At 35.6% G+C, this 12,444-nt stretch overlaps 1 protein-coding gene across 4 annotated transcripts in view; it reads left to right on the forward strand.

Moving 5' to 3' along the window:
* LOC115879935 (titin) overlaps positions 1-12,444 on the forward strand; it is a 125,088-nt gene that overhangs the window by 86,511 nt on the left and 26,133 nt on the right. For 3 of the 4 annotated variants that reach the window (XM_030896996.1, XM_030896997.1, XM_030896998.1), the window contains one exon: positions 56-12,088. The exons of the other annotated variant lie outside the window; for it this stretch is intronic. In XM_030896996.1, coding sequence (XP_030752856.1) covers positions 56-12,088 — 12,033 coding nt within the window. The remainder of the gene's footprint in view (positions 1-55; positions 12,089-12,444) is intronic. 4 annotated transcript variants of the gene reach the window in all.

Raw genomic sequence — 12,444 nt, forward strand, 5'->3', positions numbered from 1 at the left:
TTCCATTGCACCACGAAATGTTGTGAATGGTCGCTATAATTTGCTTAAATTACAGGACCATTGGATGACACCACACCACAAAAAACACACGCTATCTTCACTCAAATCCCATCAACCACAGAAACGGCAGACGAACACACACCAACTGTCAGGAAACTGTCAGATGCAGAAGAAACACACGAATATATTACAAGGTTTAAATCGATACCCGATACAACAGAAACCGCACAAACTGTTACTAAACGCACAATAGTTAAGAAAAAACACAGAAGGAAGGGCGAGGGTGATATGGTCATAGAAGAAGTTATTTCCGAGAGTATACCGGAAGTTACTGAAAAAACAGGACTGGTCATTGAAGAAATTACAGACACCGAAACATTAACAGATAGAGAACAACCAGAATATTTAATAGATGAAATAGATGAAGTTAAAACTCCAGTTTTATATACATTGGAAGAATTACCAGAGGAAGTGCAAGAGACTACGGTTATTGAAGAAGGTGTTCCTAAAAAGAGACTGGTTAAGAAACGTATTATTAAGAAGAAAAAAGGCGACAAACAGGAAACTACTGAAATAGTAACGGTAAACCAGGAAGGCAAAGATACCGAAACGACTGTAACGGTGAAAGAAGAAGGGCCTGAAGAACCAGAATACATCGTGGAAGAATTACCAGAACAAATACAGGAAACTACTGTAATAGAAGAAGGCGTTTCTAGAAAGAAAGCTATTAAGAAACGCGTTATCAAGAAAAAGAAAGATGGTAAACAAGAAACTACTGAAATTGTAACAATATACCAAGAAGGCAAAAACCCAGAGACTATAGTTACTGTCAAAGAGGAAGCTCCTAAAGAACCTGAATACATTGTAGAGGAATTGCCGGAACAAGTACAGGAAACTACAGTAATTGAAGAGGGCGTTCCTAGAAAGAAAGTTATTAAGAAACGTGTAATTAAGAAAAAGAAAGATGGTAAACAAGAAACAACTGAAATTGTAACAATAGACCAAGAAGGTAAAAAGCCAGAGACTACAGTTACTGTCAAAGAGGAAGCTCCTGAAGAACCTGAATACATTGTAGAGGAATTACCGGAACAAGTACAGGAAACTACAATAATTGAAGAGGGCGTTCCTAGAAAGAAAGTTATTAAGAAACGTGTAATTAAGAAAAAGAAAGATGGTAAACAAGAAACAACTGAAATTGTAACAGTAGACCAAGAAGGCAAACAACCTGAAACTACAGTAACTATCAAAGAAGAAGCTCCTGAAGAACCTGAATACACTGTAGAAGAATTACCGGAACAAGTACAGGAAACTACAGTAATTGAAGAAGGTGTTCCTAGAAAAAAAGTTATTAAGAAACGTGTAATTAAGAAAAAGAAAGATGGTAAACAAGAAACAACTGAAATTGTAACAGTAGACCAAGAAGGCAAACAACCTGAAACTACAGTAACTATCAAAGAAGAAGCTCCTGAAGAACCTGAATACATTGTAGAGGAATTGCCGGAACAAGTACAGGAAACTACAGTAATTGAAGAGGGCGTTCCTAGAAAGAAAGTTATTAAGAAACGTGTAATTAAGAAAAAGAAAGATGGTAAACAAGAAACAACTGAAATTGTAACAATAGACCAAGAAGGTAAAAGGCCAGAGACTACAGTTACTGTCAAAGAGGAAGCTCCTGAAGAACCTGAATACATTGTAGAGGAATTACCGGAACAAGTACAGGAAACTACAATAATTGAAGAGGGCGTTCCTAGAAAGAAAGTTATTAAGAAACGTGTAATTAAGAAAAAGAAAGATGGTAAACAAGAAACAACTGAAATTGTAACAGTAGACCAAGAAGGCAAACAACCTGAAACTACAGTAACTATCAAAGAAGAAGCTCCTGAAGAACCTGAATACACTGTAGAAGAATTACCGGAACAAGTACAGGAAACTACAATAATTGAAGAGGGCGTTCCTAGAAAGAAAGTTATTAAGAAACGTGTAATTAAGAAAAAGAAAGATGGCAAACAAGAAACTACTGAAATTGTAACAATAGACCAAGAGGGTAAAAAGCCAGAGACTACAGTTACTGTCAAAGAGGAGGCTCCTGAAGAACCTGAATACATTGTAGAGGAATTACCGGAACAAGTACAGGAAACTACAATAATTGAAGAGGGCGTTCCTAGAAAGAAAGTTATTAAGAAACGTGTAATTAAGAAAAAGAAAGATGGTAAACAAGAAACAACTGAAATTGTAACAGTAGACCAAGAAGGCAAACAACCTGAAACTACAGTAACTATCAAAGAAGAAGCTCCTGAAGAACCTGAATACATTGTAGAGGAATTGCCGGAACAAGTACAGGAAACTACAGTAATTGAAGAGGGCGTTCCTAGAAAGAAAGTTATTAAGAAACGTGTAATTAAGAAAAAGAAAGATGGTAAACAAGAAACAACTGAAATTGTAACAATAGACCAAGAAGGTAAAAGGCCAGAGACTACAGTTACTGTCAAAGAGGAAGCTCCTGAAGAACCTGAATACATTGTAGAGGAATTACCGGAACAAGTACAGGAAACTACAATAATTGAAGAGGGCGTTCCTAGAAAGAAAGTTATTAAGAAACGTGTAATTAAGAAAAAGAAAGATGGTAAACAAGAAACAACTGAAATTGTAACAGTAGACCAAGAAGGCAAACAACCTGAAACTACAGTAACTATCAAAGAAGAAGCTCCTGAAGAACCTGAATACACTGTAGAAGAATTACCGGAACAAGTACAGGAAACTACAATAATTGAAGAGGGCGTTCCTAGAAAGAAAGTTATTAAGAAACGTGTAATTAAGAAAAAGAAAGATGGCAAACAAGAAACTACTGAAATTGTAACAATAGACCAAGAGGGTAAAAAGCCAGAGACTACAGTTACTGTCAAAGAGGAAGCCCCTGAAGAACCTGAATACACTGTAGAAGAATTACCTGAACAAGTACAGGAAACTACAGTAATTGAAGAAGGCGTTCCTAGAAAGAAAGTTATTAAGAAACGTGTAATTAAGAAAAAGAAAGATGGTAAACAAGAAACAACTGAAATTGTAACAATAGACCAAGAAGGTAAAAAGCCAGAGACTATAGTTACTGTTAAAGAGGAAGCTCCTGAAGAACCTGAATACATTTTAGAGGAATTACCGGAACAAGTACAGGAAACTACAGTAATTGAAGAGGGCGTTCCTAGAAAGAAAGTTATTAAGAAACGTGTAATTAAGAAAAAGAAAGATGGTAAACAAGAAACAACTGAAATTGTAACAATAGACCAAGAAGGTAAAATGCCAGAGACTACAGTTACTGTCAAAGAGGAAGCTCCTGAAGAGCCTGAATACATTGTAGAGGAATTACCGGAACAAGTACAGGAAACTACAGTAATTGAAGAAGGCGTTCCTAGAAAGAAAGTTATTAAGAAACGTGTAATTAAGAAAAAGAAAGATGGTAAACAAGAAACAACTGAAATTGTAACAATAGACCAAGAAGGTAAAATGCCAGAGACTACAGTTACTGTCAAAGAGGAAGCTCCTGAAGAGCCTGAATACATTGTAGAGGAATTACCGGAACAAGTACAGGAAATTACAATAATTGAAGAAGGCGTTCCTAGAAAGAAAGTTATTAAGAAACGTGTAATTAAGAAAAAGAAAGATGGTAAACAAGAAACAACTGAAATTGTAACAGTAGACCAAGAAGGCAAACAACCTGAAACTACAGTAACTATCAAAGAAGAAGCTCCTGAAAAACCTGAATACACTGTAGAAGAATTACCTGAACAAGTACAGGAAACTACAGTAATTGAAGAAGGCGTTCCTAGAAAGAAAGTTATTAAGAAACGTGTAATTAAGAAAAAGAAAGATGGCAAACAAGAAACTACTGAAATTGTAACAATAGACCAAGAAGGCAAAAAGACAGAGACTACAGTTACTGTCAAAGAGGAAGCTCCCGAAGGACCTGAATACATTGTAGAGGAATTACCAGAACAAGTACAGGAAACTACAGTAATTGAAGAAGGCGTTCCTAGAAAGAAAGTTATTAAGAAACGTGTAATCAAGAAAAAGAAAGATGGTAAACAAGAAACAACTGAAATTGTAACAGTAGACCAAGAAGGCAAACAACCTGAAACTACAATAACTATCAAAGAAGAAGCTCCTGAAGAACCTGAATACACTGTAGAGGAATTACCTGAACAAGTACAGGAAACTACAATAATTGAAGAAGGAGTTCCTAGAAAGAAAGTTATTAAGAAACGTGTAATCAAGAAAAAGAAAGATGGTAAACAAGAAACTACTGAAATTGTAACAATAGACCAAGAAGGCAAAAAGCCAGAGACTACAGTTACTGTTAAAGAGGAAGCTCCTGAAGAACCTGAATACATTGTAGAGGAATTACCGGAACAAGTAGAGGAAACTACCGTAATTGAAGAAGGCGTTCCTAGAAAGAAAGTTATTAAGAAACGTGTAATCAAGAAAAAGAAAGATGGTAAACAAGAAACTACTGAAATTGTAACAATAGATCAAGAAGGCAAAAAGCCAGAGACTACAGTTACTGTCAAAGAGGAAGCTCCTGAAGAAGCTGAATACATTGTAGAGGAATTACCGGAACAAGTACAGGAAACTACCGTAATTGAAGAAGGCGTTCCTAGAAAGAAAGTTATTAAGAAACGTGTAATCAAGAAAAAGAAAGATGGCAAACAAGAAACAACTGAAATTGTAACAGTAGACCAAGAAGGCAAACAACCTGAAACTACAATAACTATCAAAGAAAAAGCTCCTGAAGAACCTGAATACACTGTAGAGGAATTACCTGAACAAGTACAGGAAACTACTATAATTGAAGAAGGAGTTCCTAGAAAGAAAGTTATTAAGAAACGTGTAATCAAGAAAAAGAAAGATGGTAAACAAGAAACTACTGAAATTGTAACAATAGACCAAGAAGGCAAAAAGCCAGAGACTACAGTTACTGTCAAAGAGGAAGCTCCTGAAGAACCTGAATACTTTGTAGAGGAATTACCGGAACAAGTACAGGAAACTATAGAAATTGAAGAAGGAGTTCCTAGAAAGAAAATTATTAAGAAACGTGTAATAAAGAAAAAGAAAGATGGTAAACAAGAAACTACTGAAATTGTAACAATAGACCAAGAAGGCAAAAAGCCAGAGACTGCAGTTACTGTCAAAGAGGAGGCTCCTGAAGAACCTGAATACATTGTAGAGGAATTACCGGAACAAGTACAGGAAACTATAGTAATTGAAGAAGGAGTTCCTAGAAAGAAAATTATTAAGAAACGTGTAATCAAGAAAAAGAAAGATGGTAAACAAGAAACTACTGAAATTGTAACAATAGACCAAGAAGGCAAAAAGCCAGAGACTACAGTTACTGTCAAAGAGGAAGCTCCTGAAGAACCTGAATACATTGTAGAGGAATTGCCGGAACAAGTACAGGAAACTACAGTAATTGAAGAGGGCGTTCCTAGAAAGAAAGTTATTAAGAAACGTGTAATTAAGAAAAAGAAAGATGGTAAACAAGAAACAACTGAAATTGTAACAGTAGACCAAGAAGGCAAACAACCTGAAACTACAGTAACTATCAAAGAAGAAGCTCCTGAAGAACCTGAATACACTGTAGAAGAATTACCGGAACAAGTACAGGAAACTACAGTAATTGAAGAAGGTGTTCCTAGAAAGAAAGTTATTAAGAAACGTATAATCAAGAAAAAGAAAGATGGCAAACAAGAAACAACTGAAATTGTAACAGTAGACCAAGAAGGCAAACAACCTGAAACTACAGTAACTATCAAAGAAGAAGCTCCTGAAGAACCTGAATACACTGTAGAGGAATTACCGGAACAAGTACAGGAAACTATAGTAATTGAAGAAGGAGTTCCTAGAAAGAAAGTTATTAAGAAACGTGTAATCAAGAAAAAGAAAGATGGTAAACAAGAAACTACTGAAATTGTAACAATAGACCAAGAAGGCAAAAAGCCAGAGACTACAGTTACTATCAAAGAGGAAGCTCCTGAAGAACCTGAATACATTGTAGAGGAATTACCAGAACAAGTACAGGAAACTACCGTAATTGAAGAAGGCGTTCCTAGAAAGAAAGTTATTAAGAAACGTATAATCAAGAAAAAGAAAGATGGCAAACAAGAAACAACTGAAATTGTAACAGTAGACCAAGAAGGCAAACAACCTGAAACTACAGTAACTATCAAAGAAGAAGCTCCTGAAGAACCTGAATACACTGTAGAGGAATTACCTGAACAAGTACAGGAAACTACAATAATTGAAGAAGGAGTTCCTAGAAAGAAAGTTATTAAGAAACGTGTAATCAAGAAAAAGAAAGATGGTAAACAAGAAACTACTGAAATTGTAACAATAGACCAAGAAGGCAAAAAGCCAGAGACTACAGTTACTATCAAAGAGGAAGCTCCTGAAGAACCTGAATACATTGTAGAGGAATTACCGGAACAAGTACAGGAAACTACCGTAATTGAAGAAGGCGTTCCTAGTAAGAAAGTTATTAAGAAACGTGTAATCAAGAAAAAGAAAGATGGTAAACAAGAAACTACTGAAATTGTAACAATAGACCAAGAAGGCAAAAAGCCCGAGACTACAGTTACTGTCAAAGAGGAAGCTCCTGAAAAACCTGTATACATTGTAGAGGAATTACCGGAACAAGTACAGGAAACTACAGTAATTGAAGAAGGCGTTCCTAGAAAGAAAGTTATTAAGAAACGTGTAATTAAGAAAAAGAAAGATGGCAAACAAGAAACTACTGAAATTGTAACAGTAGACCAAGAAGGCAAACAACCTGAAACTACAGTTACTATTAGAGAAGAGGCATCAGAAGAACCTGTGTACACTGTAGAGGAATTACCCGAAGAAGTACAGGAAACTACAGTAATTGAAGAAGGTGTTCCCAGAAAGAAAGTTATTAAGAAACGCGTTATCAAGAAAAAGAAAGATGGCAAACAAGAAACAACTGAAATTGTAACAGTTGACCAAGAAGGCAAACAACCTGAAACTACAGTTACTATTAGAGAAGAGGCATCAGAAGAACCTGTGTACACTGTAGAGGAATTACCCGAACAAGTACAGGAAACTACAGTAATTGAAGAAGGTGTTCCCAGAAAGAAAGTTATTAAGAAACGCGTTATCAAGATAAAAAAAGATGGCAAACAAGAAACCACTGAAATTGTAACAATAGACCAAGAAGGTAAACAACCTGAAACTACAGTTACTGTTATTGAAGAAGTACCTGAAGAGCCCGAATATATTGTAGAAGAATTACCTGAACTACAGGAAACTACAGTTATTGAAGAAGGCATTCCTGGAAAGGAAGTTATTAAGAAACGTGTTATTAAGAAAAAGAAAGAGCAAGAACAAAATTTGATAACACCCGAAGGTTATTTATTTGTACCGGCTTTAGCCGATGAAAAAGTAAAAACTGAAGGCGTTGAAGAAATGATTCAGATTGAACTTATTAAAAAGGCAATGACAAAATTGTTACCAGAATATCAACCTGCAGAGGATATTCCAGAGTTAGTTATCGAGGAATTACCAGAGGAAATTCTGGAGACAGTAACTGTGGAAGATGGTGTTCCGAAGAAAAAAGTCACGAAGAAAAGGGTAATCAAGAAGAAAAAAGGTGATAAAGTTGAAGTTACACAAATAATTACAAAAGAAGAGGAAGGAAATGTACCTGAGGTATTGGTAACAGTTGAAGAAGAAACTGTACCAACACCCCTTGAGAGTGTAATATTTGAATTACCCGAACTAACAGAAGAGGACGTTGTCATCGAACATGGAGTTCCTAGAAAACAAACAAAGAGAAAACGTATAATTAAGAAGCGAAAAGGTAATAAGGAGGAAACAACAGAAATAGTGGTGACTGAACAAGAAGGCAAACAACCAGAAACAGTTATCAGTATTACTGAAGACGTCAAACCTTTAGATGTTCTTGAACCCGTTGAATCAAACATTATAGAACTGCCAGAAGAAGTTCGAGAATATGTCGAAATTCATGAGGGAATACCTAAAAAGAAAAAAATCGTTAAGAAAAAAGTACTAAAAAAGAAGAAAGGTGATAAAGAAGAAGTAACAAACATTATAACAATTGAAGAATCTGGACATGAACCACAAGTAACTGTAACAATCGAAGAACAAGTTGTTGAACCAGAAATCGTTTTGGAGTTGCCAGAAGAAATACAGGAAATAATCGTAATTGAAGACGGTGTTCCTAAAAGTGTAAAAACTAAAAAACGAAAAATAAAGAAAAGAAAAGGTCTCAAAGAGGAAACTACCGAAATTGTAACAGTAGATGAAGAAGGCAAGAAGCCTGAATCAACTGTCACTGTTTCTTCTGAAACTGCTACTGTAGAGGAAGAAATACAAGAACTTCCAGAACAGGTCCATGAATTAACTCTAATAGAAGATGGCGTACCTAAAACTAAGATAACTAAAAAGAGAGTTATAAAGAAAAGAAGAGGTCCAAAGGAAGAAACGACAGAAATTTTAACTATAGTTGAAGAAGATCGTGAACCTCAAACAACTGTAGTTACCTACGAACAGATACCTGAAGAACAACCTGATGTTGAAGAAATACCGTTGAATATTCACGAAACAACTGTAGTCGAAAAAGGTAAACCTAAGAAAAAAGTTACAAAGAAAACTCTTTTAAGACGCAAATCTGAGGGAGTTCCTGAAATGACAGAAATAACTGTAGTCGAAGAAGCGGATAAGCAGCCTGTAATTACAGAATCGACTGTTAGTGAACTTCCTGAAGATATTGAATTTGTAGTTGAAGAATTGCCAGTGAAAATAGAGGAATCCACTGTTATTGATGAGGGAGTGTTAAAGAAGAAGACTACTACCAAACGATTAATAAAGAAACGCAAAGGTCCCAAAGAAGAGACTACACATATAGTAACTGTAGAAGAGGAAGGAAAAACGCCGCAAATCATAGTTACTGTAGAGGAACACGAAGTACCAGAAGATGTGCAAAAGAAACCAAGAAAGAAACTTAAGAAACTGAAGAAACCAAAAGATGCAGAGGAGAAATACTTGTTCGTGCCTTTACTGGCTGAACAAGAAGAATTGCCCACTACACCCGAAGTATTCGATCTTCTCAAAATGGAAATTATCAGAATAATATTATCTCATCCATTACCAGAGTTTCCTGAATTAGTTGATTTGCCTGAAGGCCAACGAGTCCTTATCGAATTTCCTGAACAAATTTTTGAAACGGTACTGCCCGATGGTACTAAGAAAACTATTAGGAAAAGGAAAATTAAAAAACGCGTTGGAGACAAAGATGAAGTTCTTAAAATCGAAATAATCGAGCAACCAAATACAGAACCAATAATTACTGCAACCATCGATGAGGAAGATGTAGTTCCTTTGGAGGATATGAGCGAGATGCTTCCTGTTATCGAACTTCCGGAACATATTGACGTTTTCGAAATAACAACATCTGGTGAAGTACCGAAAAAGAAGATTACTAAAAAGAGGAAGCTCCTTAGAAAGCGAGGTTCCAAAGTAGAGGAAACGGATATTACGACTGTTATAGAAGACGGTAAAAAACCAGAACATACTGTTACAATAAAAGAAATCGATATTGGTAAAAAACCAAGTAAAATTAAGGATCTCAAACAAAAATTAGAATTAATAGAGGTTAAGCCCAGTAAGCCTAAAATTATGGGCAAAGAGGAACTCCCTCAACTTTCCGATGTTAAACTTAAAAAACGGAAGGTACCGAAAAAACCTGAGGAGGAAACAAAGTTCCCCAAGTTCCGTCTCAAAAGCCGAATTTGTTTTATAAAGTTCCCTGCCGAGAATGAGATTGAACAGCATGCTACCATAACCACTATGCCTCCATATACCAGAGACCATGGAGAACTGTCCAGAAATATTGCAGAAGCTGAAAAAGTCCTGAAACGCAAGAAAGTAAAGAAATTTAAGGACATCGAACATGAAAAACCAGAACTAGAGAAAGTTGAAGATTTTGAGATGCCTGAGAAGCTGTCTAAGGACAAACCGGAAGAAAAATCACAGTATGAAAGGAAACCCAAAAAGCCTAAACCGGAAGAACTCGAACCAGCTAAAATTAAAATTGGTAAAGGTCAAGTACCGGAAGAAATTGAAGAACCTGAATCGGTTAAGTTGAAGAAAGTTCCCACGAAAGATGAAGAACCCGAATTAGAAAAAGAAGTTAAGCCCAAAAAAGGCAAAAAACCTAAGGAAGCTATTAAGGACAAAAAAGAAGATAAAGAACACGAACCTGTACATTTTGAGCCTTACGACATCGAAAAAGGCGAATATGAATTAGAAAAACCGGAAAAACTATCTGAAGAGGATGAAGAAACTGTAGAAATAGGAAAAACGAAAAAATATAAACGCAAACCTAAAACCAAAACTACACATGAAACTGAGGAATCAGAACTGATCAAAGGTATACCTAAAAAACCGGAGGTACCTGAGGAAGAAGAAAAATCTTTTAAGGCTAAACAAAAACCTAAACTACCTGAAGAACCCGAACAAATAAAATTAAAGCCTTTTAAGAAACCTAAGAAGGAGGACCTGACTCATAAAGTACGCGTTGAAGGTCCGGAATACGAAAAACCCGTCGTTATTTTTGAACTACCCGAAGACGTATCTTACAGCGAAGAAAAATTACCTGATGGTAAAATCGTGAAGAAGGTGAAGAAACGGAGAATTATAAAGAAGAGAAAGGGACCCACTGAAGAGACAACAATTATAGAAACAGTCGCTTGGCAAAATGCCACTCCTGTAACTACCGTTACTACATCAATAGTTGATATTCCTGAGGAAAGTGATATACCTTATGAAGCAACCGAAATAGAGGAACTTCCTGAACAAATAAATGTCATTGAAGAGACAAAGGATGATAAAACAGTAACAAAGAAACTAATCAAACGCAAATATAAGAAACCCAAAGGACCAAAAACCGAAGTTACCGAAATCGTGACTTTAGAAGAAGATGATAGTCAGCCAGAAACTCTTGTTGTTGTTTACGCTGAAGATCGTGTTTTAGAGGAAGATAATCTGACACCCTTGCCCACCAAAAAGACCAAAAAACCCAAGCCTATAGTCGTTGAAATGCCCGAACATGTAACAGTTAGCGAAGTCCAAACAGAGAAAGACGCTACAAAGAAAATAATTTCTCACAAAAAGAAATACAAGAAACTCCTAAAGCCCAAAGAAGAAATTGTTACAATACTTACTACAGAGGTAGAAGATGAAACTCCCGTTTCTACCGTAACTATTGAAGAAGTAATACCAGAAGATATAACAGATATTTTGGAAGCTGTACTTCTGACAGAAAGCCCCGTTACTGAAGAGATTGTAGAAGAAGTAGTTAAGGGTAAACCAGTTACGAAAAAGATTAGTAAAAGGGTTATTAAGAAACGAATTGATGACAAAGATGAAGTTACTGAAATTTTAACAGTGCAAGAAGATGATAAACTACCAATAACAGAAGTAAAAGTGTTCTATATTGAGAGCGATAAAAAACCTAAGAAGCCGAAAAAGAGTAAGGAAATTTTTGTTGAACTTCCCGAGGAAGTAACTGTAGAAGAAATAGAGACTTCAGAAGGGCCCAAAAAACAAGTCATCAAAAAACGAACTATAAAGAAACTGACCAGTCCTAAACAAGACGTAACTACTGTCTTAACGGTGTACGAGGAAGATAAGATCCCTGAGACAGTTTTAACGACTGAAGAAATCAAGGATATCTCAGATATTTTAGAAACTGCTCAGGTGGTCGAATTGCCTGAAGAAGTATTAGCCAAACCAGAAACAAAGACTATTATTACGAAAAAGAAAATACGTAAACAGAAAGGTGATAAAATTGAAACAACCGAAATCAAAACTGTTGAAACTGAGGATGTGAAACCAGTGACTACTATTACTGTATCGTTATCGGATATTACTGAAATTTTACCCGACGACACATTCGAATTGTTTGAATTCAAAACACCCAAAAAATCCTTAAAACCACGCATCACTCCACTCACCGAATTAGAAACAACCGATCTACACACTATCGAACATACACAGGAATTAGGTGAGCAAAACACATGTTATAACTATTATTCATTCTCTCTCTTAAATAAAATTAAATATATAGGATGTCCCTTTAATAATCTCCTAACGAATTGTAACACATGTTTCTTAAGCATTATTTATGCAGAAAAATTTATAATTTCTTTATAATAACTCTGATGTTAGTACAGATATCTTTATGAATCTTGATACACGCCTTCTATGTATCAAAATGCCTTTTTTCATATCGCCAAATCGTATTTTATCGTATTTTTAATCATACCTCAATTTTTTCAAATAGAACAAAATTGGCTCATTAGCATATTCGGAAAAAGCATTTTTGTACGAATAATTTGGTACCACATACATGGTATTTCG

Source organism: Sitophilus oryzae, unplaced genomic scaffold (genome assembly GCF_002938485.1).
Source record: "Sitophilus oryzae breed Bouriz unplaced genomic scaffold, Soryzae_2.0 scaffold_1590_pilon_pilon, whole genome shotgun sequence".
Classification (NCBI taxonomy): domain Eukaryota; kingdom Metazoa; phylum Arthropoda; class Insecta; order Coleoptera; family Curculionidae; genus Sitophilus; species Sitophilus oryzae.